The sequence below is a fragment of the Micromys minutus genome (genome assembly GCF_963924665.1).
Source record: "Micromys minutus genome assembly, chromosome: 2".
Taxonomy (NCBI): Eukaryota; Metazoa; Chordata; class Mammalia; order Rodentia; family Muridae; genus Micromys; species Micromys minutus.
In genome coordinates, this window is record NC_137971.1 from 78,344,212 (window position 1) to 78,369,491 (window position 25,280).

Below are 25,280 nucleotides of genomic sequence, written 5' to 3' on the forward strand. Positions count from 1 at the left end.
GCAAAATGGGAGTGCTGGTATTTCACCCAATGGGTTGTTCTAAAGCCCAGTTGTATTAGCATACATACACACACATATAATATATAATATGAATCATATGTATACACACACACACACACACACACACACACACACATACACTGATATTGCTTATTTCAGAGAAGGTACTCCCTACATATGCCCTGACATCATTACTACTTGAAATGTCCACAGATGACTATTCTGCATCCAGATTCCTCCATGAGGCTCTTGTGAAAGAAAGCCAGCTCACCCTCTGTCCTCTTCCTTCCCAGAGGTGGAGAAAACCTTTTCTTGGAGATGAAGTTTTGATTAAACTTAGGACAAGAGGTCGTATCATTTACTTGCTCCTCGGTTTGCTCCAGGTTCTCCAAAGTGTCCTGGGCTACCTGGGATTGTGTTAGATGCTACACATTCAAATAAACTCAGATACTCAGGACCCATGTCCTTGGGGAGCTCAGGACTAGACTGAGGAGTGAGAGGAGGGGCAGCACACGAGCTGGGAGCTAAGGGATGAGCAGCATCTACCAGTGGAGGAATCAGACAGAGGTTGTAAAAGCTGCGTCCCTGCCCCGAAGAGAAACAGAGGCCACTGTCTTCCTTCGGCTGAGCAGTGGATGGGCTGCAGGGGTCCACGTGGAAGACCCAGTTTTCTTATTGGATCTTAGAGTGTATGCTATAGAAACTGACCAGGACACAGATGCTGAGGTGTCCCATCAGTGATAACCAGTGCTGGACCGCTCCGCAGGAGGAAAGCCAGGGAATGTCAGGCACCTCTCGCTCTCTCCCCTACTGCCAACCCTCTGACTTCCACATGCATGGGCAATGCAGAGTCTAACCGGGTGTGATGACATATGCCTGTAAGGCTGGTGCACAGGAGATAGAAATAGGATGATTGTAGGTTCAAGACCAGCTGGGGCTACATGGTCTCTAGCCTTTAGACTTGGGAGGCAAGTAAATCACTATGCTTAATAAATTCCTCAGCAATGGGAAGCAAACTAAAGTGGGAACTTGTTTTGTGTCTGAGGACAGGCTGACTATCTGGCTTAGGCTGGTTTCAAGCTCACAATCTCCTGCCTCTGCTTCTGCCTCTGCCACTACCCCTGCTCCCCCCTCCCAGCCCCTCCTGCTTCTGCCCACACCCACACCCCTGCCTCTGTCCCCACCTCGGTCCCTGACCCCACCTATGCCCCAACCTTTGCCCTCCCCTGCCCCCCCACTCCAACCCCGCCCATGCTTCCGACCCACCCATTCCTCCGTCCAGTCCTGCTCCTGTCCATGCCTCTACCTGCTTCTAGAGTGCTGCACCACAGCCGGACAGGCACCAAACCTGACAAGGACTTTTTCAAATCCTGATGTCCAGACCTCGGAGCTTACAGTCATCAAACCTGCCATGGCATCTGCCTCTCAAAGATTTGCAGTGGCTCTCTTGCACAAATTAGGTTAGCCTGATTTCGCCTTGACCATTCTGCTCCCCACCCCCACTCCCACCAGCCTGTCCGTTTGGAAGTCTCCCAGACCTCAGTGTGAGAGCGAGTTCCAAGCCACCTGGTCTGTGTTTCATAATTGCCTGTCTTTCTGCAGCCGGAGCACAGAATTGGTTAATTGAATCTGCTGCAGCAGTGAGGTGGATGGGGAGGCAACGGGAACAGATCAAAGGCTGGAGGGTGGTGCTTCCAACATCTACCCTGGAAAGACCTAGGATCTGATGGGCACCAGATGGCATGCAGAAGAAGTACTGAGTTTAAAAAGCCAAGCATGGTGCTACATGGCTTTAATCCCAGCACTCGGGAGTGGGGACAGGAGGACACTGGAGTCTCAGTGGCCAGCCAGTCTAGCCAGTCACTGATGGTGATGGTGGTGGTGGTACTGCTGCTGCTGCTGCTGGTGTTGATGTTGCTGGTGCCAGTAGTGGTGATGGTGCTGATGTTAGGTAGTCCTGCCATAGAAGGATCAGACCCTGGAGTTACAAAGATGAATCTTGACCCACCATTAGTCGGCTGTGACGTTCCACCTCTCTGAGCCCAGCCTCCTCACATGTAAAATGCACTGTACATTATTCCAGTTATAGAATTAAAGGCAAAGCAGTACATGGACCTGCCTGCCTCAGGCAGCCACTTGAGCAATTCTGTCTGTTGCCTTAATCATCTCAGGGTGTGAGGGAGCTGATGTACCGGCTCTTTGGAGGCTCATAGCTCAGCCCAGTTGGCTGTAGATGTTGTCCCGGCACCTTCCTCACAGAATCACCCTCTCGCTGAAGTTACCAGCTGGGACTGTGTCCAGAAACTGACACAGCCAATGCCAGCCCAGCTGCACAACCAGCCCAGTGTTGGCTCCCACAGCATCCTGCCAAGCATGTGAGGCAGGCCAGAGAAAGAGCTGGCATCTATACCAGGCTCCAGCCCCAGACCTGCTCGTGAGCAGCAAGCAGCTAAGTGACATGCTAAGTGTCCTCATTGTCCCTCAGAGGACCATGAAGTCACCCTGGCAACCAGAGACTAGAGAAGCTTGCAAAGGGGAGAGCTGGATAAGGGTCTCCATCAACCTGTGCATGGACCCCAATGTCAGTGGGAGTGGGTATGACCCTCAGATGGCATAGCTGAGGCTTTGAGAGTTGAACTGCACAGTGGATGATCACCAACTCCTTCACCGATCCCTAGGGGACATACCCAGGCCGACTGAGTACCATAGCACAGGCCTGGACAGCAGATGGTGGAGTGACGTCACACATTACTAATGTCACACAGGTAGAACGTGATCTGAAACAAATCGATTTACCTGTTTAAACCCCAACATATGAATAGGTATTAAACAAGACCCAGGGTCTTAAGAGTGTTCGAAATATATGTTGTAACCATCCAAAATTACTTCAGTTATAAAGAACCAAGAAAACCCGGCAGATTCCCTAGGAAACAGACAATTGACAGGGCAAACACAAGACTGCCCAGATGTTAGACTTTCCCAGGGCCTCAGAGCAGCTGTGCTAAGACAGTGGTTCTCAACCTGTGGGTCTAGACTCTTTTGGGGATGGAAGGACCTTTTCACAGGGGTTGTATATCAGATACTTACACATCAGATACTTACATTGTGATTCGTAAAAACAAGTAGCAAAGTTACAGCGATGAAGCATCAACAAAAACAGTTTTATGGCCGGGGTGTCACCACTACATGAGGAATTAAGGGGTCACGCTCTGTATTAGGAAGGCGGAGAGCCACTGTTCTAAGAAGTAGGGGTGAATCCTCTTGAGAAGAATGGTATGAACAAGCATGTCAGCAAGCAACAGAGTAGAGGTGTGGAGCCCTCAGAACCAAAGATATGGTTTGAAATAAAATGCTCATGGGGCAGACCCACAGCAGTCAGGAGGGGGCAGACCCACAGCAATCAGGAGGGGGCAGACCCACAGCAGTCAGGAGGGGAAAGACCCACAGCAGTCAGGAGGGGAAAGACCCCACAGCAGTCAGGAGGAGGCAGCCTGGAAAGAGTGAGCTGGGAGTCAGATCAACATAAAGTTCCACCCAGATACATCTGTGAACAATCAAACCTTCTCCACCGTGACGGGCTTTACCTTTCAAACTATAGCCAGAACAAACCCTTCCTCTTCTAAACAGTTGCTTCTTTCAGGAAATTCATCTCCGCAATGAGCCAGGTACCTAATGCACCGGTGGGGGATGGGCAGGCACCAGGGAGCCTAGGGTTCGTTGAGCACACCTGACCTGCAGGGCCTGAGCCAGTCTGAGTGACTAAGGGAGGCAGCAGAGGCCAGGCCTTTACCCAGCTGTGTTTCAAACGCTGCACAAAGCCACCTTGAGTTCAGGAGCCAGGACCAACCTATGCCAGAAATCAAGGAGCAACAAAGAATCCCTCCCACAGGGGTCTCTTGACCACGCTGGTCATCAGCAGAAGACACAGCCTGCTGAGCATAAAAGTGTCCCTGTCTGGCATTTCCAAGGAGCCTTTTGCAACCCCAGACTGTGAAGCCCAAAGCCTACACAGCTTAGCCACTGTGCCGCTGAGAGCAAAGCCTTCTCATCTCTTTGGCCCCTGTTCTTCACCTAACAAGATCCAGGAAGAGTCTGTCTCCAGGGCCAGTGAGACAGATAGTGGGTAAGCGGGTGAAGGTACTTGCTGCTAGCATAATAAAGAAGAGAACCAACTCCCAAAAGTTATCCTCTGACTGCCACCCCTCCCTCAAATAAACAGATAAGTGACCATAGTGATAGCAAGAATTTATATAATATCAGACAGTGTTCCAAGGGAAACGCTTGGGTAATAGATGCTGAGAAAGAACCATATATGCAAAGAAAAAAGGGCAGGAAAGGAACATTCTGGACAGAGAAAACTATAAGTGCAAAGGTCCTGGGCAGAAATAAACTTGTTTTGCTTTTGAGAGACAGAGAGAGACAGACAGAGAAAGAGAGAGAGAGAGAGAGAGAGAGAGAGAGAGAGAGAGGAGAGAGGCCAGAGTGTCTAGATCAGAATTAATGAAAGGGCAGGCTATGGTAAGGAGCGTAGATGGTATTTATTCAGCACCTACTGTATACCTAAGGCTGTTAGCACTGGAACAGATGTGGCTCATGGGTCTGTGAAGGACTGGGTAAGACAGCGTGCACACAAGGACTTTGCACAGAGCAGATGCTCCGTGGGTGTCACTTTCTTGCTTTTCCAGTTTGTAAGTCGACATGAAAACGTCTCTGGGTTTCTGCTTCCTCAGCACCCCCAGCATCAGAGCAACCAGGGTTGCTTCTATGGGAGTTACTCTTGGAGAAGCTTATACAGAGGTATCATTTACTCAGAACACTCAGGAGCAAAGGACAGGCGGGGAGGGGCTCAAGAGAAGGCCCTGGCCATTTAACTATGAGGACCTGCGTTCTGGTCCCTAGAACCACATAAAACTGGGTTTGGCCACACACCGGGGAGATAGAGACAGGATCCCTGTGGCTTGCTGGCCAACCAGGGTAGCCAGTCAGTGAGCTCCATGCACGGTGAGCAACCCTGCCTCAAAAAGCCATGTGAAGAGTGACTGAGGATGGCTGCTGATGTGTCAACTCACTTCTGCAAGTATGTGTGCTCATGTGCATGGACACGCATGAACATATGCTAACAAGCATAAGTGACAATCAAAGGGACAGGCTTCCCTTCCAGCTTCATCAATGGGCATCCCACACTGACCACAGGAGGGACTTGAGACTCTGTGGTAGGTCCTTTAGGCCAACAAATTCATGCCTTGTCCAATGACCTGGCAGCCAAAGTGCCACCATGTGTCTCCCATGAGATGGGCCTCGTCTGACTTAATGCATTAGAGTCTGCAGGAATCTGGGGTGCTGCGTGGTTGAGTTCCCTTCCCATCAGGTTAAGACCACCTTTGACCTCTGAGTGAGGCGAGGCAGGACACCTAACATGTGCCCAGATAACCCGGAGCTCAAATAAGAGTGCCCCTGCCCCTTCTTACAAGGAGTATTGCTAGCCGAACCTGGCTTGCATCCCAGCTAACTCAGGAGGAAGATGGAAAGTTCAAGTCCTACCTGGGGTACAGAGTGAGTTCACAACCACTCTGAGCAACTCAATGAAAGCCTGTTTCAAAATAAAAAGCAAAGGAAGGTAATGGTCTGGGGGTGTGGCTAAATGGCAGATTTCTTGTCTACAGTGCATGAGGTCCTGAGTTCAATCCCCAATACTAGATGGAGAAAAAGTGTTCCTAAAATCCAATGGAGTCCCTGTGGTGTTTAAGAATGTTCCCAAATTTACTCAGCAAGGCTGGGCAAGAAGGCAAAACAGGGACCTGATGGTCCCACAGTAGTAATAGCCAACCTTTAGAAAGTGCAGTGTGTGCCTGGCCCCACACTCTAACACCATCTCAGGGAACTTCACAATGACCAGATAAAGTACGTGTCACTTTGTAAAATGCCTAGGACCAGAAGTGTTTTAGATTTTTTTAAGTCATTTGCATATTCATAAAGAGATATCTTGGGAATAAGACAAAAGTCTAAACATGCTGTTCATGTATACCTTATGCATACAGTCTAATGGGACTTTGATACAACGTGTCCCAACTTTTTGAATAAAACAAGATCTCGTGGTGTGACATTCTCCATCATGTCTGTATTCAAGAAGTGTGAGATTTTGTGTGTCTGAACGAGGGGTGCCCCATCTCTGCTGCTATCAGCCCATTTTTCAGGGCTGGGAGATGTCCAGAAAGTCCAGATGACTTAGTGAAAGGCTAGGGGCCGTGTATAGTTAAGAGGAGTCAGCTTCCATGTGAGTCTCTGTGCTGTGCTGTGACAGAAGCTGGCTGCTCCTCAGCACAGCGGTCCTGAGGCTCCTTCCACGAGTGGCCTCCATGTGGAGGTGTGACCCCGGCTCCGGGACTCTGCCATGATCTCAGGCTTTTCTGGCTTTCTTTTCCAGCCACCTGGTGCAATAGGGACAAGAGACAGGGACAGAGAGCCAAAGAGGGACAGTCATTAGTCATTGATTGTTGCATGGGGAGATTTTAATATCAAGAAAAAGAATATGGAAGGAATGCATATCACTGCAGAGGAGGCTGGGAAATGTAGTCCAGCTATACAGGTCAGGCCTTCAGGCTTTGAGGATCATGCAGCTCCCTCTGCAGCCAGCAAAGAGCAGAGCTATTCTGTGCCTTGCACATCTTGCCCTGCTTCCTCTCTGGCCCTCCTGAGTACTTTTTACCTCCAGGTTCAGGGTCAGAGTCAACTTTGAGGGTCCCATCACTAAATGCCTAATTGTAGTCTAGGATGCTCTGAGGACCACAGCTGGGTCTAACTTAACCCTCTCACAGATGTCTGGTACCATTTTTTGTTGCCGCAGACCAAGGGATGCTACAGGCGTCTAGTGTACTGGTAGAGGCCAGAGGTACTGTGAAGCACACAGCAGTGTACAGCAGCCTGGCAAGAGTTAGCTGAGACATGCTGATCGAGAACTGAAATCTGCCTGGGGTGTGGCCTCTGGCAGAAGTCCAGAAGGCTACATTGGCACAGGGAAGGTGGAGCTTAGGGGCTTCTGCCTGCCCTGTCTGGGGCTTTGGTTATTCTCTTTGGGGCAGTTAACCTTAGCTGCCAAGTATAAAGCAGGGGAGGAGTCGTGCTCTTTGGATTTCAGCAGATCTTGCCTACCTTTCATTTTGCTCGTCTCCAATCCCTACAAAACTGTGTGCAAACAGAAACGTCCTCCTCTGCAAACAGATGCCATAGGCCAGCTGTTGCAGCCTAGGTAGGTGGACCAAGGGCCCCGTAGAGCGGGAGGATGGGAGGCCTCTTAGTCAGCTCTATTCTCCTTTAGCACCTCTTGGCTTATGAGTACATACACAAAGGCAGACTATTATAGAGGAGCAGGACTGCGGACACTAGGAACTAGAGAGAGATCAGTTAGTCCAGTACTTACCACACACGCACAAGGACCTGCCTTGAATCCCCAGGAACCCCAATGTAGCTGGTCTTAGCTATTTTATAAGGTTTTCTTTTTCCTAACACTTAAAACACACACAGGGGCTGGAGAGATGGCTCAGTGGTTAAGAGCACTGACTGCTCTTCCAGAGGTCCTGAGTTCAAATCCCAGCAACCACATGGTGGCTCACAACCATCTGTAATGGGATCTGATGCCCTCCTCTGGTGTGTCTGAAGACAGCTACGGTGTACTTCTATATAATTAATAATTAATAAATTAATCTTTAAAACACACACATACACACACTGGTTTCACACACTGTCACCAGATAGGGAAAAAAAAAATAGAGGAAGGAGAGATAGAAATCCCTAAATCTAAGTTTTTCTTCTTGATTCTTCTTTGAGCATGACTAATAACAAACCACAACCCATCCCAGCGACAGTGAGAAACCCCACCCATCAGGGGCTAGCATCTATGTACCCCCTGAAAATTTCCCCGAATTTCAAATGTCACACAGTCACAGAAACTACTGGCAAACCCACGCTTCTGCTAGACCATGAGGTAAATCATAGTCACCTGCTGTGGACAGACTAAGCAGCCTCATATCGCTACACCTGGGATTAAAATAAAAAATATTTTATAATATGTCTGTGTTTCTTAAAGAAACCAAAATTCTATAATTTTCACAACATACACCCCAGCACTGGGGAGGTGCAGAGAGACGGAGCTCTGGGGCCCACCTAGCAAGTCTTAAAATATAAGGTGACTGAGGAATGACATCTGAGGTTGGCCTCTGGTCTCTACACATACACACATCTGCCCCTACACACTCACGCACATGCATGCACACACACAAATTACACATATGTATGTATTTATATTCATGAACACATGCATAGTATTGTTCGTATAATTTATATTTTAATTGTATGTATTACCATACATTTTTGCAAATACAGGGATTATCATATTTATATATTAGTGATATTTACATAAAATAATATTTGTATTATTAAGCTAAACTATGTGCAGAAATATATGGCTACCATAAAAAGGGAGGCCTTGAACAGAAAGAGTCTCAAATTTCACCTTCATAAAAATCATTTTGAACAGTTTATTGTTACCTTCCTATAGGAATGTGCTTGTGTGGGTGTGGGTGTGTGACAGAGAGAGAGAAAGAGAATCCTGGGGCTCAAACTCAGGTTGTCATGCTCAGCCTCAAGTGCCTTTACCCACTGAGCCATCTTGTGGGTTCCTCGAGAGAATTTTAACAGTGTGTAACCTTCACTTTTATCTTAAAGCTACATCTCAGAGTCTATACCATCTTAAAAGAAAAACACTGTGAGGACAGTTTAATCCTTTCAAGTGAGAGGTTTGTAACAGCCTGGGTCACCAGAAACAAGGTTTAGCAAAAAGGAAGACCAAGGCACCATTTCAAAGACAGGGATCAGATTTCTCTGGGTATTTTTATGAGGATTCTGTTCTCCAGCTTAATGTTTAGAGGGTTCTTAGGCCAGACAGTGCCTGTGGAACCCAGGTGTCTACTGATGTCACCTGTGAAGGATTTTAAACCTCCAGATGCCTGGCTGGGCACACCTGCACCTCCAGCTTGGAGGAGGTGAAAACAAAGGACTGGCTAGTTTCGGGCTAGCCTGAGCTACCTACTGAGACCCTGTCTCCAAAAACAAAGAAAGAATACAGATGCTTGGAACCTGAATTCTTCCCCTTCCATTTTGTGCCCACCGTTTGTGCCCACCGTTTCAGAGGGTTCTGTTTCTAGCTTTGTGCCAGAGGAGGCAGACAAGAAGCAGCGTAACATGGAAGTGTAGGGAGGAGGCAGGGTTAAATGTAGCTACAACACCCTGCCTCCCACCATAGCCTGTGTCCTCCAACTAGGCCCTGCCTCCCACTTTTGCCATATCTCCATAAAACTACCGTATTAAGACTCCATCAAAATATTAATCTATTGATGATATCAGAACCCTCATGATTGTCTCTGGACATACCCTCAGACACACCAGAAGGCTAAGACCTTACAAAGGTCCCTTTATACACCCCTTCAAAGAGCTCAGTCCACTTGGAATGTTTACTGCTCACAGAGCCTGATACATGAGTCTCTCCTGGGGTGCATCTGGAAAACACCCACAGAAGTCCCTTGACACTGATGGAATCTCTGTGAAGCAAGAGGTGGCCAGGCAGGGAGGATATAATTCACTGTGCCCCTAAAGCGTCAGTGGGTGCCTTGTGACAAGCTATGAAGACAGTTGGTAGAGAATGTTTTCCCCAAAACCCTGCCAGCATCTCTGGGATGGACGGGCAGAGATCATTGTCAGTCCAACGTATAAATTTTGAAGGCTCATGTAAAAACAAAAACATTGTCTTATAGTTACACCTTCAGAGGCTTCCAAAAAAAGGGAGGAGGTGTGATTCACACCCAGATCTGAAAGTAGGGCTTCAGCTCATATGTCATCCTCACAGACAGACACAGGCTCCGCAAACTCCACACAGATGCAGAAAGAAGTGGTCCAGAGGGCCTGAAGAGACCTTGGTTCCCATTTCTTAGGGAAGGAAAAGAGATCTAACTGATAAACCATCTGTTCTGGTTAGTTTTAATTATATACTTGAAGAACTCTAGAATTACCTAGGTAGAGCATCCCCATGAGGCATTGCCCTTGGGTGGGGAGGGGGGCGGTATTTTGATTCCATTAGTGGATGCTGGAAGACCCTACCTCGAACCGTGGGTGGCACCATTCCCTCAGAAGGAATTTCTGAACCGTGTGAGTGTTGAGTGTGAACCGAGCACTAGCAGGCAGGCCCTCATTCCCCTCTGCTCTCGACGGCGGGTGTGAACATCGCTGCTTCTGGATCCAGCCATAATGGATTATGTCACAGAACCGTGAACTAAAAATAACACCCCAGGTTGTTCTAAGAGGGGAGGGTACAGGGAGGGGGGAGAGGGAGAGGGAGGGGGCAGAGGTCCATACGGGCTGTGCTTGTCAATCACACCCCACTTAGTTTTTCAGACGCAGTGTCTCACATAACTTGGAGCTTCCCTGAGATCCACTTGTCCCCAACTCCCCATCACTGGGATTATGTGCGCCCATGTCTGACTCTGGGGATTGAACTCAGGTCCTCAGGCTTGTGTGGGGAGGGGTGAGGAACAGTGAGGCTGGTCCTCAGTGGGTGAAGTGTACTCATCCAGACTGTCCTTATGGCTGTGGGAACCAGAAAGGTGGAAGAAAGCAGATCCACCTGAGTAGCTGCTGTGAATCAGAAACAGAACCAGGAAAGCTCCTAAGACATTGAGTCAGGGTGAAATCTCTCAAGCAAATGTCTCTGCCTCAGCCCAGTAAACCAGCATCTGACAAGACACATAAAACCTGCATGTGTCCACAGGTTTATTAGTATAGATTAGTATAGAAACTGAGACCCAGAAAGGGGCTACAAAGAACTGGTATATGGAGCCGGGGAGGGGTGGAGGGTGGGAAGCCTCATGTGCGTGTTCTTACATGTGTTTGCCTGAGTCTTCGGAAGCCAGAGATCAACCCTGGCTGCCATTCATCAGAAGCAAACCACCATGACTTTTAAGGCAAAGCCTTTCCCTGAGACCTGGGACTTTCAGGGTAGTCTAGGCTGGCTCGCCAGTGAGCCCCAGGAACCTACCTGTCTCCTGACGTTACCAGCTCTGGGACCACAAGCATGTCACCATAGTGAGCTCTTTACAAGCATTCTGGGATTGAACCCAAGTCTTCCTGCTTGAGCCACATCTCCAGCATCCTGAGGTAACTTGCTGTGGAGAGACAAGCCTGAAACAGCTTACTAAGCTCAGAAAGATCAAAGGGAGGGCACTCACTTCTGAAAGGATTTTCAGAAAGTAAAGATAGTGGTAGATCACCTGGCTGGGGTGTGGAGAACTGACCTGTGCAAGGGTGGGGGGAAGCAGATGCATAGACCCTGTGGTCTCTCTGGGGTTAACCCACAAACATCCTGAAACGCAGGCCCTCCCTACTCTCCATGGTGGAAAAATGACCTAGGATGGGTCTTGCTAGCTGACCACATTTTTTTTTCTAGAAATGGGAGGTAACTTACTCCAGCACCCAAGAGGTGAGCCTCCGAGTGTAGTGCAGACTTGTTAGGGTCCCACACATGCTCCTAGTTGGGCCCATGCTGTGCACTACAGGTGCAATGTTGGCCTGGGGACATGGAAGAAAACCTGTAATTACCTATGACCCAGCATGCAGGAAAGGAAACTGAGCCTGTTCTCCTTGACAAAGCCGAGGAACCCCCCCCCACTTTAATTTGTAGAGTTTATTGCACCCATATTTGAAGGCATCCAGCTTCCCTTCTAGAACCATCTGCCTTGGCAAAGGGAGTTAGCAACCAAAGGAGTTTAGCTCCAACAGGGAAGAACAAATTCATCTTCATAGCAAGTGTTAGCATGGCATGCTTCAGCTTATCACAGCTGGTTTGAGATAGCTAGGCTTTGACTGGAGCAGAAAGAGATTTCTCATCATTTCTCTGGACCTCAGTTTTCCCAGATGTGAAATGGGTGAATGGTTTCACTCTTCCCCACCATGTGTGTCTCTCTTCTCTACCCCCCTCTCACTCACACTCTCTCTTTTCTCTCTCTCCCTTTGTCTCTGTCTCTTCCCTCCCTCTCTTTGTGTTCCTCTCTCTCCCCATTCTGTGTATATGTGTGTGTCTCTGTTTGTCTCCATCCCTGCCCTCCATGTGTGTGTGTGTGTGTGTGTGTGTGTGTGTGTGTGTGTGTGTGTGTGTGTTACTCACATCATCGATTAGTCCCAAATGTCCAGTGTTAAGAATTGTTCCCTGTTCTGGAAAGAGCTCTGGTGACTCAGTGTGAGGTTAGCACATAGTACATGTTCAATAAAGCAAGGGCATCTTCACTACTCCTTCAGAGGTAGACTGTGGAGTCCAGTAGATACCCTCTTTTTCTTACCAATTTTGTTTCTCTGAACTGATTTGCAACAGTGATAGGCACACCAGAAGTCCTCAATTTGGTTGACAGCTCTTTAGAGATAAGTTGGGTTTAAAATTCCAGGAAGTGGAGTTCCAGGGACTGGGTGGGGATGGGGACTATTCAGTGCCTGAGGAAGGGAGCCAGATTTCAATGTGCTGTCCATATATGGCACGTGCATGTGGATTCAGGATGCTTGAAATCTGTGTGGTTCAGAGGGTTGCTAGGAATAGGCTAAAGGACTCATTTAAGGAAAAATTCCCCTTCCTGAACACTTTTCCCCTTAGACATTCTCTGTGGTTGAAACAAAACTTTTCCTCTGTCTGTTGACTCACAATGGAGCCTTGAGATTTCTTATAGACTGAGAGTCATACTTATAGAAAGAAATCATAGCAGAGTGAATCTTCGTCTCTCTACAAAGAGAGCTGATGTTCTCTTCCCCAGAAGCCCTCATTCTGTTCCATCTCTTTGAGTCCAGTAGCACTGCAGCAGTCACAGTGCACTACATCAATTTGCATTATTTCAGATGGGGAAGAGAGATGACCAATCTTATTAGCTCATTTTTCATTACTATAGCAAAATACCCAAAGCTGGGTACGTTCTAAAGATAAGAGGTTTGTTTAATACAAAACTTTTGTCTCTTATTAGAGATCTCAATAAGACATCAAGGGTTGGGGGTCACTTGGCAAGATGGAAAGCCAGAGAAATTGAGAGCTAAGACTTACTCTTCCATAGTGACCCACTTTTACAGGACCTTACCAGAGTCCCCTAAGCACTACCTTATTCCCTTCTGAAAACAGAAGCCCCATAACCTAAACACCTGCCCTGGGCTCTGCCTTTTAAAGGTTCCACTGTTGGACCAGAATGGCCTAACGACTGGGTGTCCACTCCCACAGAGATACAGAGGAGGAAATCGATGTAATAAGCAAGAGGTTTAATAGTTCCATTGCACTGGGGACGTCCTGCAAGTGGTTCAGAGGTGACCTGAGGTTTCAAAGTACACATTTTTTATACAGTTCTGAGGGCAGATTTCAGCAATAGCACGGGGTGGTGGCATCTTATTGGCGGGTTACAATGACCCTTGGATTCATTGAATGAGGGGGTTTAGGTTGATGATGATGCATATTTGGGACTTTTCCATGAGGCCTTGTGCCTGTCAGCCAGTAAATTCTATGGGGTTTTGTTCTTATTTTGTTTCTCAGAATTGGGTGTTTTGAAAAAGTCTCAGAGCAGAGGCAACTTAACCTGGCCAAGAGCCTCACATTCTTGGGTGTTTTGGAAAGTCCCAGGGAGGGGGGCAACTTGTCCCTAGGTGACCTGGCCAAGAGCCTCATACCACCAATGCCACACTAAGGCCCGCAAAACCCGTGAAGTGTAAACTGGTCCCTGGAGAGGGCCTGAGGATTTCTCCTCATGGCACACACAGAGTTTGTGATATCTGTCTTGACTGTCTATGGTCTGGGCTACAGGGGCTTCTGAGAAATTGATTTTGAATTACAAGTAGGAGAGTATGCATGTGTGTGTGTATGTGTGTGTGTGTGTGCATGTGTGTATATTACAGTAAGATATTAATGTCTGCTTTTACACGAATGCTCCATGACAACCAGTAAAGAATACTTGCATGGAGAATGCCTTCTAAAGAGAAGTAACATAACAATCTGGTTAGAAAGGGTTGCTTTCCTCTGCTTCAATACTGTGAGTGTGGTCACTCACTAGCTATAGGATTTGGTTCCTTAAGTCATGGGTGGAGAAGCAAGGATTTCTGCCCCACTGTCTCAGACACGTGTGCTGGTTTTGCTGGTTTCTTTTGTGTTTGCTTGTCTGAACCTGTATTCACCTCAAACTTCTACTCCTCTTACCTCAGACTCATACAGGCTGAGATAAAAAGGATGCCCCAGCAGGTTACATTATAATCCCTTTGTTCTGTTGTTGTTTTTGAGACAGGGTCTCACTCTGTAGACCAGGCTGGCCTTGAACTCACAGAGAGCCACCAGCCTCTGCCTCCTGCATGCTGGGATCAAAGGCATGTGCCACCACACCTGGCCTCCAATCTTAATTCTCTGTTCTCTGCAGTGACACAGAGCAAAGTGTTCAAGGTGACTCTGGACTTTCCTACCGCTGCTTTTACACCCAATGCCATTAACTTTATTAACCTCAACTTAACATTTGTATTCAAAATTGTGTATTTTTCTGTGCACCATCAGGATGGCATAACTTTACCAAGCAGTTTGCAAGTGCCGGTGCCTGCCAGTTGCTTCAGATGGCCATAGAGGCAGCCTCCCAGTGTACCAGGGCTGAATCACTGGGAGAGCTCCCGCCTCTCCAGGCCTAATAATTCACCAGCCAAGTTACTTTGCAAATTGGGCTGGGAAGCGTAGGCTATAATGCTTCTGTTTCCTTCCCTTCTGGCGATTTAGATGTGGATTCTCTAATAACAGTTTTGCTTTCTTCCAACATAATATGTGCTTGTTATGTGAAGTTCAAACTTTTATAGACTTATGTAACACAAAGAAAGTTGGATCTCCCTCCAGAGAAAGGTTCTCTGGGCTGTTAGGTGAACTGCCCCCCCCCCTTTCCTTTTGAATGTGTGGTTGTCTTGTTTCCAGCAGTCATAGAGGTTACATCAAAGGTTAATTAGTGCTCTCCGCTTGGTGTTGGCATCTACAAAGTATATCCTAAGTTAATGACATGGGTGCAAGAGAACCGCTAAGGAAGAGTAACAGGACCCCCAGGGGATGCTAGGTGATCGGGCTCCACTCTCAGGATTGGTATCCACGGTCTTAGGAGAGAAACCCAGAGAGTTTCTTCACCCTTCCTCCACACACTATCCAGAGGGAAACAAGAAGGCGCCATCTTCACAGAGACTAAGCCCTCCTCACCAGACTCCAAATGTGTTACCCGTCGGCCTTGGACTTCCCAGACTCTAGAACTATAAGAGTTTCTGGTGTTTTCAAGCTGCCTGATTTGTAGCAGTTTCTCATAGCTCCCTGATCAGACCAAGCCAGGCAAATAGGGCAGAGTCTAAGAACGACTCAGACTCAACCCAGGCATCCAGACATCCTCACTGGAGTCAAAAGGAAAGTAATTTTCCCCAAGTGGTGAGTGGCAACGTGCTCAAAGTTCTGGCAACTGGAGACGCTGTCTTGAGCCTTGTTGTCAGGGACATTCAGTGGATTTGGCCACTGTCTTAGTCAGCGTTTCTATTCCTGCACAAAATATCACGACCAAGGAGCAAGCAGGGGAAAAAAGGGTTTATTCAGCTTACAATTTCCACATTCCACATAACCAAAGGAAGTCAGGACTGGAACTCAAGCAGGTCAGGAAGCAGGAGCTGATGCAGAGGCCATGGAGGGATGCTGCTTACTGGCTTGCTCCCCCTGGCTTGCTCAGCCTGCTTTCTTATAGAACCCAGGTCTACCAGCCCAGGGATGGCACCATCCACAATGGGCTGGGTGCCCCCCCATCACTAATTGAGAAAATGCCTTACAGCTGGATCTCATGGAGGCAACTTCTCAACTGAGGCTCCTTTCTCTGTGATAGCTCCAGCTTGTGTCAAGCTGACACAAAACCAGTCAGTACAGCCACATAGGCAAGGGCAAGCCTCTGAGTAGCTGAACCCCAGTCTCCAGGCCCCTCTAAAGTCAAGCTGATATTGAGTGTCCCAGGTTACCCACCTTCAATCATGCTGTTTATACCGACAGGTTGGCATGGTTAGGTGTGCAGCCATGCTGCCCAAAGTGGGATGAGCTCCACAAAAGCCAGGTGTAGTTTCTAGGGAGGCTGTGGGGCAGCAGGACGCTGATCCCTTCAAGACTTCTTCATGACAGACATTCTCGTTCCCACTGTTTTCTGTCCTTGCCTGCAGTGTCCAAACACCTAAGTCGGGTCCCCGCCCCCAGGAAGGATCAGGTAGTGAATATTTGAAGGCTCTCGGGCCACATAAGGTCTCTTGAACGCATTTTGTGGCTTACATATTTGCCATCACACATGCCACCAAATCCAGATATTGAGGCCTTAACTCCCAGTGTAATTTATCAGGGTGTGGGGACACGGTTGAGTCATGGGGACGGAGCACTCACATTTGGGATTTGCGGCTTGATGAAAGAGGCCTCAGAGAGCTGACTTACCCCTCCTAGTGTGTGACTACACAGTAAGAAGATGCCATCTCAGCTGGCCAATGGTGGCACCAGCCTTTAATTCTAGCATTTAGGAGACAGAGGCAGAGTTCAAGGCCAGCCTGATCTTTAAAGTGAGTTTTAAGACAGCCAGGAAAACCATGTCTTTTAAAAAAAGCTGACTAAGAGACTACACTGTGCCTTGATCTGGTACTGCTGTCTTCAGAACCATGAGAAATAGTGTCTGTTTGCAAGACACCTGGGTTGTGTCTGTTTGCCATAGCAACCGAAAGATCTCATCCTTGTCTTGCAGCACAAGTTCATCATTATGTAAGCAAATGGGGTTGGCTATGTTTCAATAAAACTTTATTTACAAAAATAGGTGGAGGGGTATATTTGTCTTGGAAGCTAGATGTTGTAAATAAAGTTTTATATAACATATCCTTGTATGTATTTATCTGTATCTGGTCCTGTAGGTGGTGCTGTGGGACACATTCTTAGAGCAGATGTGCCAAGTTACAAGTTGTTTTTTATTTTGAACCTATTCCAAAGGTTGAACCAACTCAGTCTTCATTACATGAGAGTTTAAATTTTTCCTTGTTTCTCTATCTTCCCCCCCTCTGTCTTTCTCTGTCTCTCTGTTTCTCTGCTTGTCTCTCCTTTTTCTTTCTGTCTCTCTGTGTCTGTGTCTTTGTGTATTGTGTGTGTGCATACATTCATGTGCATGTGTATTTGTGTGTACAAATGCATATTAAGGCCAAAAGTCAAGGTTGGGTGTCTTCCTTGACCTCTTTTCACCTTATTTTTTGAGATAGGATTTCTCTCTGAACCTGGAGCTCACCAATTTGGCTAGGCTGGGACGAGGGAATGCCCAGGGATGTTTCTGTAGATGCTGTGGGCCTAAACTCTGGCCCTCATGCTGATACAGATAAACACATAATTGACTGAGCCTTTTTCTCAACCCAAGATTTCCTTCATTAAAACCTCTTTCTCTAGGATACAAGACCTATGCTCACTTGAGGGATGCTTCTGTGTGTGGTCATTTGTTTTCCCTTTGGAGTTCCTGCAATGGGGACTCAGTCTATAGCTTGGTCTCCCTCAACTTCTCACATGCATGAGCCGTGGTAGCCTGTCATGTCTGGTAAGATCAAGCCTTATGTTCTTTAGAAAACATGATTCAGAAAGGTATTGACTGTTACCTACATAAAAACTTTTTTTCCAGTGTATCACCTTACCAATGTTCTTACTAAGCCAAGATTCCATTGCAACTGTTGCCTCCTGTCATAAAAGATCTTCACATAATGAGGTATATCTATGAACCCCAAGCTCATTACCTGCTGTACATAGAGTATACATGTTCCAACTCCCCCTCCTCCAGGAGCTGACAAACACCAGACACCCTTGAGCAAGAACCGTGTTTCTCCTGCCCCGTTTCTCTTGGTATTTTGGTTTTCAGATGTTGTGTTTACACTTTTCATCTCCCAAGCCCCACTGCGAATCATTTGAAATTCTCCACGTGAACCTCACAAGGGAGAATGGAGGCTCACCACTAGCACTTAAGCTCTGTTTGGGGCCCTGGATTTGAGCTGGTTTGTTTGATAATCAGTGCCCCTCCTGGGAGCTAGCCTGCAGTTGCTCACGTGCTGGGCGAATCTGTGATATTTCCCATTCTTTAGCTTTCATGTATGGCACAGGCACAGCCTGCTTCCCCATTAGTGAAACAGCGCACTTAAACTATCTACACACAGATAAAGAACGAGGCTGAACTTGGCCAGGAAGATAAATCAGCCCAACCATCTCATTAGGTTTCAAAGACACTAACTAATTAAGCTTGCATTGGAAATAGCAGAGAATCCTTCCGAGAAACAGATGTGACAAGGCCTGGAAGAAACTGCCCTGACATTTCTCAGTGAACGTGCCTTCACTGTGAGGAATGGAGGAAGTGGTTTGTTTCTTAATAAGGTCAATGGACAAAAATTTAGGATCAAAACAATAATGCATCCCTTGCCACTTTGTGCTGGGAGCCCTACACACATCATTTCATCTCCATCGTGTGTCCTTTCAACACACAGTGAGACTAGTCTCGGCTCGGTGGGGAAAGGGAGGCAAAGAGAGTTTACTTATGTCATAGGTACTTTTCCTGTTTGCTGTGATAAGATGACCACATGCATGCCTGGTATGATGAATCCCCTGGAACCTGAGTTACAGGCAGCTGTGAGCTGTCAGGTGGGTGCCGGGAATTGAATCGCAGTCCTCTAGAGGAGCAGCCAGTGCTCTTAACCCCTGAACCATCCCTCCAGTCCCCTTCCATCTTATGTTTCATGGCAAGGTTTCACACTGAACCCAAACATCCTACTGCCCCAGCCCCAGGCACTGGGCTCACAGACACATGCCGGGAACTTAGGTTTTTGAATGGGAACTAGACTCAGGTCCTAAGGCTTGCACAGGAAGCACAGTACGAGCTCAGCCGCCTGCCAAGACAACCCCCACCCCCACCCCAAATGAAGATATTTTCAGCCAGGCATGGTGGTGCATGCCTGTAACCCTAGTGCTCAGAAGTCTGAAGCAGGAGAATTGTGAGGTCAAAGCTAGTTCGAGTTGCTAGTGCTTTGCCCAACTGATGTAGGATTCTCTGTAAGAATGGCTAAGAGCAAGTCCTCTGCATCTGGGTTCAAATGCCAGCAGGGTGGTCTGTCAGATTCATAGAAAGCAACCTAAAAAAAAGGAGAGAGAATTTATTTGGGCTGACAGTTCTAGTGTAGTCCATCATGGTGGTAGATGGAAGGAGTTTGAGGGAGCTGATTACATTGGGTACCAGTCAAGAAACAGTAATCAATAAGTTCAGCAAATTTTCTCCTTTTCCAAAGAATTCAAGACCAAAGCCTTGGGAATGGTGCCACTCACAGTGGGCAGGTCTTCTCACTTCAATTAATCTAATCAAGATAATCCCCCCATAGGCAAGTTCAGGAGCCAGTCTCTCAAGATGAACCTAGATTCTTCAGAGTTGACAGCTGAGATTACCAATCCCTCTTGCAGGCTGGAGAGATGGCTCAGTGGTTAAGAGCACTGACTGCTCTTCCAGAGGTTCTGAGTTCAATTCCCAGCAACCACATGGTGGCTCAAAAATATCTATAATGGGCATCAATGACCTCTTAGGGTGTGTCTGGAGACAGTGACAGTGTAGCCACATACATGAAATAAATATCTTTTTAAAAAAATCACCCTTGCTTGCTTCAGAGTCCTAAGATTCACCTCAGAGTGTTTATCCTCTGAGTTCAACCCTAGTTACTCTCACTTCTGTTAAATTGACTTCCTGCTAGACTATTGGCCATGTCAAGAGACATTTGGACATTTGGGGTTGTCACAGCTTGAGGGATGCTGCTACTGGCATCTAGTAGATGGCAGAGATGCTGCTAATCACACTACCAGACAAGTCTCTATAGTAAAGTACTCAGACCATGATATCAACAATACCGCTGTTAATATACGCTTGTTTGACCCTGGAGATATGGATCTGTGGGTGAGAGTGCTTGCTATGCAAGCACAAGGATTTGCATTCAGGCCTGCAGCACACTTGTGAAAAGCTGAACATGGCTGAGTGCGCATGCCTGCAGCCCAAGTGCTTCGGGGGAATAGAGACAGGAAGAACCCTGAGCTTGCTGGTCACCAGTCTAGCTCCAGGATCACCGAGAGACCCTTCACAGGGAAGTAGGGGACAGTATGACAGAACAGGACACGACGTCCTCTTCTGGTCTCTGCGAGCTCGAGCACAGGCGCGTGTATGTGCACTTAGAACATGCACACAAAACCTTGGTGTGACCACTCAGCTGGACTATAGTGACAGCGTGCTGTCTCACCAGAACTGTCCGTTCACAGAGTTCTGTAGGCAATGTGTAAGTCTGTGAGATATAACCTTATAGTTGCATATTGTGGGTGGCACATTTCAAAGATGGAACATCCAGTGCAAAAGCTGGTGAATGGGACAGCAGTGCTTAGGAGACTGTCCCATTCGAAGAAGTGATGTCCCCAAAGCAACAACCCCATGTTTGCTGCTGAGCAGTGTGTGAACTAACGACCTCTGTCTTGTACCTATCTCCCACCCCGTTTCCCCTACTCCTCACTTCTTCCCTGCCCGCCCTCTCTCCTCTGGCTCTCTAGTGTTCGGTCACAACATGAAAAGCAGCAATGACTTCATCGGGAGGATCGTCATCGGCCAGTATTCCTCCGGCCCCTCGGAATCCAACCACTGGCGGCGAATGCTCAACACTCACCGCACCGCTGTGGAACAATGGCATAGCCTGAGGTCCCGGGCCGAGTGTGACCGGGTGTCCCCTGCCTCTCTGGAGGTGACCTGATCGCCATAAGAAATGCGATCTTTATTTGTTTTAAAAAAAAAAAAAAAAGAGGAAAAATGTGTCACATAAATATTCAGCCCACACTTACGTATACTTTCACACACGTGCTCGTACATACACAACGCCCTCTCTGGACTGAGAGCCAGCTGACAGTTGATCGTGAAATAGACACCCTCACTGAGGGAAGCTTGTGAAGTTTCCAGACCCTCCATTCATGCATAATCACAAGCTGGGTAGACGCTGCTGTGGGACTAACTAGCAGTGACTATGCTTGTCCACACCCATGTCCCAAAATGTACTTTTGACCCTCAGGCCAGAGAAAGGAGGCCTTCCTAGGAAGAGCCTGACTCAGTTTACCAAGAGTTCAGCTTTTATGTGTGGGGCTTGATTCCCTACTTCAAAACCACATCTTTCAGGAAACTTCTGAACAGGCCACTGTTTCCTGGGGGTCTCCACATGTGATCCCTTCTCCAGCAGTATAAGTATCTTTATTTTCTCCTTAGCAAACATGATAAATAGATTAGACTCTTCAGAGAGACCAAAGGGTAACAAAAAACAGTAGGCCCTTGTCAGGAACCCATGCTCACCTGCTTTGTCCTTGTATTAACTTGTTTCTGGGACTCCCTGTGGGTATGTGTGAGTATGTTATTGTGAGTGTGCACTCATGGGTGAGTCCATATGTGTCTATTCATCCCATTAGACAGCAAGGTGGTGGCCAGGACCTCCATCCACGAAGCTCCCTTGCAAGTTTACCCAATGTCCTCTCACGCATCAGAAACCCCACCTGAGGTATCGATAGTTCACTTGTGTCCATAGGGTTATAATAGAGCAGAGGTAACATGTCTGACTGAATCGTGGTGGTTATGACCCATGAGGGGTCTGGCACATGAGTGAGAATGGTACCACATCCCTCCACCATGAGCTCTCCCCATAGCCAGACTCCAGTGATCCTTCTGTGCTTGTGTGTGCTCCACAGTCATGTCTCATGTGCTAAGGCTTTGGTGTAGCTAGAATAGAGTCTTCCCTCACGGGATGCTTCTGTACCTTTCTCCACAGCATATTGTCCTCTGTGATGGGGAGTTATCCGTTGTTGAAATAAAAGATTATTTATTTGTGACATGCATTGGAGTTATTTGTTTTGTTCACGACAGAAGATGGGAAGGTGTTTGGCTACTAGTATGCAGAATGGGGTCATCTAGCCAGAGGTGAGGGCGGCTTAGTGACACGCTTGCTGTTGGATCCCTGGTACCCAAGTAAGAAGACATGCCCCACATAAGTACCTGTAATCCTAGTGTAGAGTGTGGTATGTGCATGCGTGTGCGTATGCCTGTGTGAGCATGCATGTATGTGTGTGTGTGTGTGTGTTCTGTGACAAGGCTTTTCTTGGAGAAATCCAATACCCCAGTCTTTTTTACCCCAGATAAGGAGCCAACAACAGACTGACGTACAGATACTACCAAAGTCTGTTTTGGCAAACCAATGAGTATAATCGGGGACACTTACAATAGTATGTGTGAGCAGTTACTTTCAGGAACAGAGTGACTCAAAGACAGCTGCATCACAAAGCCTACTCCTGAACCAGGTGACAGCTCACAAAGGCTGGGAACCAGAAGCTCACCACACAGCTTGTGTGTGTGTTATCAAGTGACTCCCTGGGGCTTACTGGGCAGCCAGTCTAGTCAACTGGTCCTGAATTCATTGAAAGATTCTATTTCAAAACATAAGTTGGAAAGTTATTGACTAAGATACTCACTGTTGACCTCTTAACACACACACACACACACATGCACACACACACACACACATGCACACATGCAAACACACACACAGTCCCAACTACCAAGAACAGTAATATTTATTGATAACAGATTTGTATGCAGTAAGATGTTCGCTCAGACCAGATAAGGATGGCTTAACTCTGCTCTATGTGCCTAGGACCTAAGCTGGAATACTTAAGGGTTAGGGCATAGAATTGTCTAAAGGTTTATTCCCTCTGAGGTTCGACATTTGGTATTGGCTGACAGCTGAGGACTTCACTACCTCATGGAGCTAGCCTGGGCTTCCTCATAGCATGGTAGCAGATATAATGGTTTGAATATGAAATGTCCCCACTGGCTAATGTTCTGAGTGCTTGGTTACAAACTAGCCATGCCCCACACTCCTGCCACAGTAGTGTTCTACCCAAGGGCTGGGCCAAGCCACATAAACAGAGAGTCCTGTGGAACCATGAAAAATGACATTACACAGGGGATGTAACAGAAATGATTCCCCATGGCCTCTGAGGACAATGCATCAGAAGGACATATTTGCTGGTGTGGTGTCACTCGCCTTTATCCCAGCACTCAAAAGGAAGGCAGATCTCTGAGTTCAAGGCCAGCCTGGCCTACAGAGTTCCAGAAAAGTCAGGCCTATACAGAGAAACTGTCTCTCAAAGATGGAGGAGAAGGAAGAAGAGGACAAAGACATGGAAGTTTAAAGCATCACATGGCAACAACAGTCAGGAAGCACACAACCTATGCATGCTACTGCTTAGCTAGTTTTCCCCATTGTGTGCAGGCTGAGACCCAAGCCCAGGAAAGGGTGCCACTCACTGTGGCCAGGTCCTTCTCACACCTCAATTAACCAATGAAGGGAACCCCTCACAGGCATGCCCTATTCCAGGGCTCCTGACCCAGGTGATTATAGAGTTAAGCAGTTGACATTCCAAACTATCCATCATATCTTGACTGGAAACAATCACACACACCTGCTCTGATTAAGGGGCAGAGACATGGAGAATGTCAAGAAAGAAGAAACTGGCTGTATGAAGAGCCTGTAAGAGATGTGGTATACGGGGAAACCATCTTTGAAAACCACAGTTAACATGGTGGGGTAATCAGACTGTACAATGTCATACTGGACATCATTGATACAAGGTGTGGTCTGGGGAGAAGGAACAGTTGAACTACACTACCAATTTGAGGACCAACAGGCAACCCCATATGAAAGAAATGGTGTTTATATTAGATGGCTGTGGTTGTCAGCAACAGAGGTTCCAGCCTCAGACATAGCTGGGTTTCAGGGTTCAGATGGGGTCCATTAAGGCCCTGTCTCTCACTCCATCTCTTGGATAGTCTCTCCCCTGCTTAAGAAACCTCTTAGTGACTACCATAGTCCTAACCCATTCTCTGTACTGAACCCACAGCCCTGTGCCTGCCAGGTAACAACTTGGATTCTACACATGTGGCTTAAATTTCTACTTCCTGATTTTCCAAGGGTGAAATAGCATCTCCTTCCCATTCTCTCAACAGCAGGACTTCTGTTTATATTTAACTATAGTAATAAAACCCACCGCTTGCTGGGGCTTACCACCTGCCAAATGCCATGATAAACCCAGGCACTATTTAATCCTCACAGCAACCTTTTGAAACAGGATCTCTTATGATCCCTTCCCCCTTTAGATGTGGAAGTGACACTCTGAACATCAAGTACCACATATCATGTCACAGAGGGACATGGAGTATTGCTGTGTGCCTCCCTGATTTAAGCCGCATACTATAGTCAGTTATTCCCTATCTGTTGTTTTCCATAAAATTTCCCATTTGTCCCAGACCAGATTCATGGCTTAGCTTTCTCTCAGCCATGCCCGGCTCAGAGCTTGGCCCAGGTAGACACTACACAGACTAAAAAGGTCTTGCCTTTCTGGGCCACAATAAATATTTCACTGGGTTTCATTTCTGTTGATGTGATTAAATACCCTGATTAAAAACAATGAGAGGGAGAAAGGGATGTGGGGGTTTTGTTCTGTTTTGTTTGTTTGTCTTGTAGTTAAGGGACAGTTGTGGAGAAGTCAAGTCAAGCAGAGCTTGAAGGAGCTGTTCACATCCCACCCACAGTTAAAAAGCAGAAAGCAATGTGTGCCCACTCGTGCCCACTCACTGTCTGCTTTATACAGCCCGAGATGCCCTGTCAAGGATATGTCCCTGGCCACATTTAGGAGGGGTTTCCCACATCAACCTAATCTCCCACAGGTATGCCCAGAGGCCCATCTTCCAGATGATTCTAGATTCTGTCAGGTTATAGCTACCATCTTCCTTCCTGGGGGTGAACAGAACAAAAGGAGAAAAGGCAAACACGAGAGCAGACAGGTGGATGATGGGCATGGCAGCCAGAGACAGGATGAACAGCAATCAGACTCACGGGCTTGAGCACTGAAGAAATCACAGCCCAAGTCCTGGACCCACGGTTCCTCAGGTGCATTCAGACATGAACCAGGCAACTCTGCCAAGCATCTGTTTTTCTGTTGTCTTAGTTAGGGTCCCCCAAAACAGATTCAAGGGGGGAACTTTGAAAGCCGAGGATTTACTGGAGAGACGGCCCCAAGAAATGTAAGTTAAAGAAAACGGACTAGGGCAGATAAAGGCTGCCATGTT

General features: G+C 47.3%; 1 protein-coding gene across 2 annotated transcripts in view; it reads left to right on the top strand.

Annotated features, from left to right (window-relative positions):
• SYT17 (synaptotagmin 17) overlaps positions 1–20,868 on the top strand; it is a gene marked incomplete at both ends in the record, with an annotated part of 57,053 nt that extends 36,185 nt beyond the window's left edge. For both annotated transcript variants that reach the window (XM_080911656.1, XM_080911657.1), the window contains one exon: positions 20,672–20,868. In XM_080911656.1, the coding sequence (XP_080767782.1) occupies positions 20,672–20,868 (197 nt within the window). The remainder of the gene's footprint in view (positions 1–20,671) is intronic.
• Between the last annotated feature and the right edge of the window lie 4,412 nt (positions 20,869–25,280).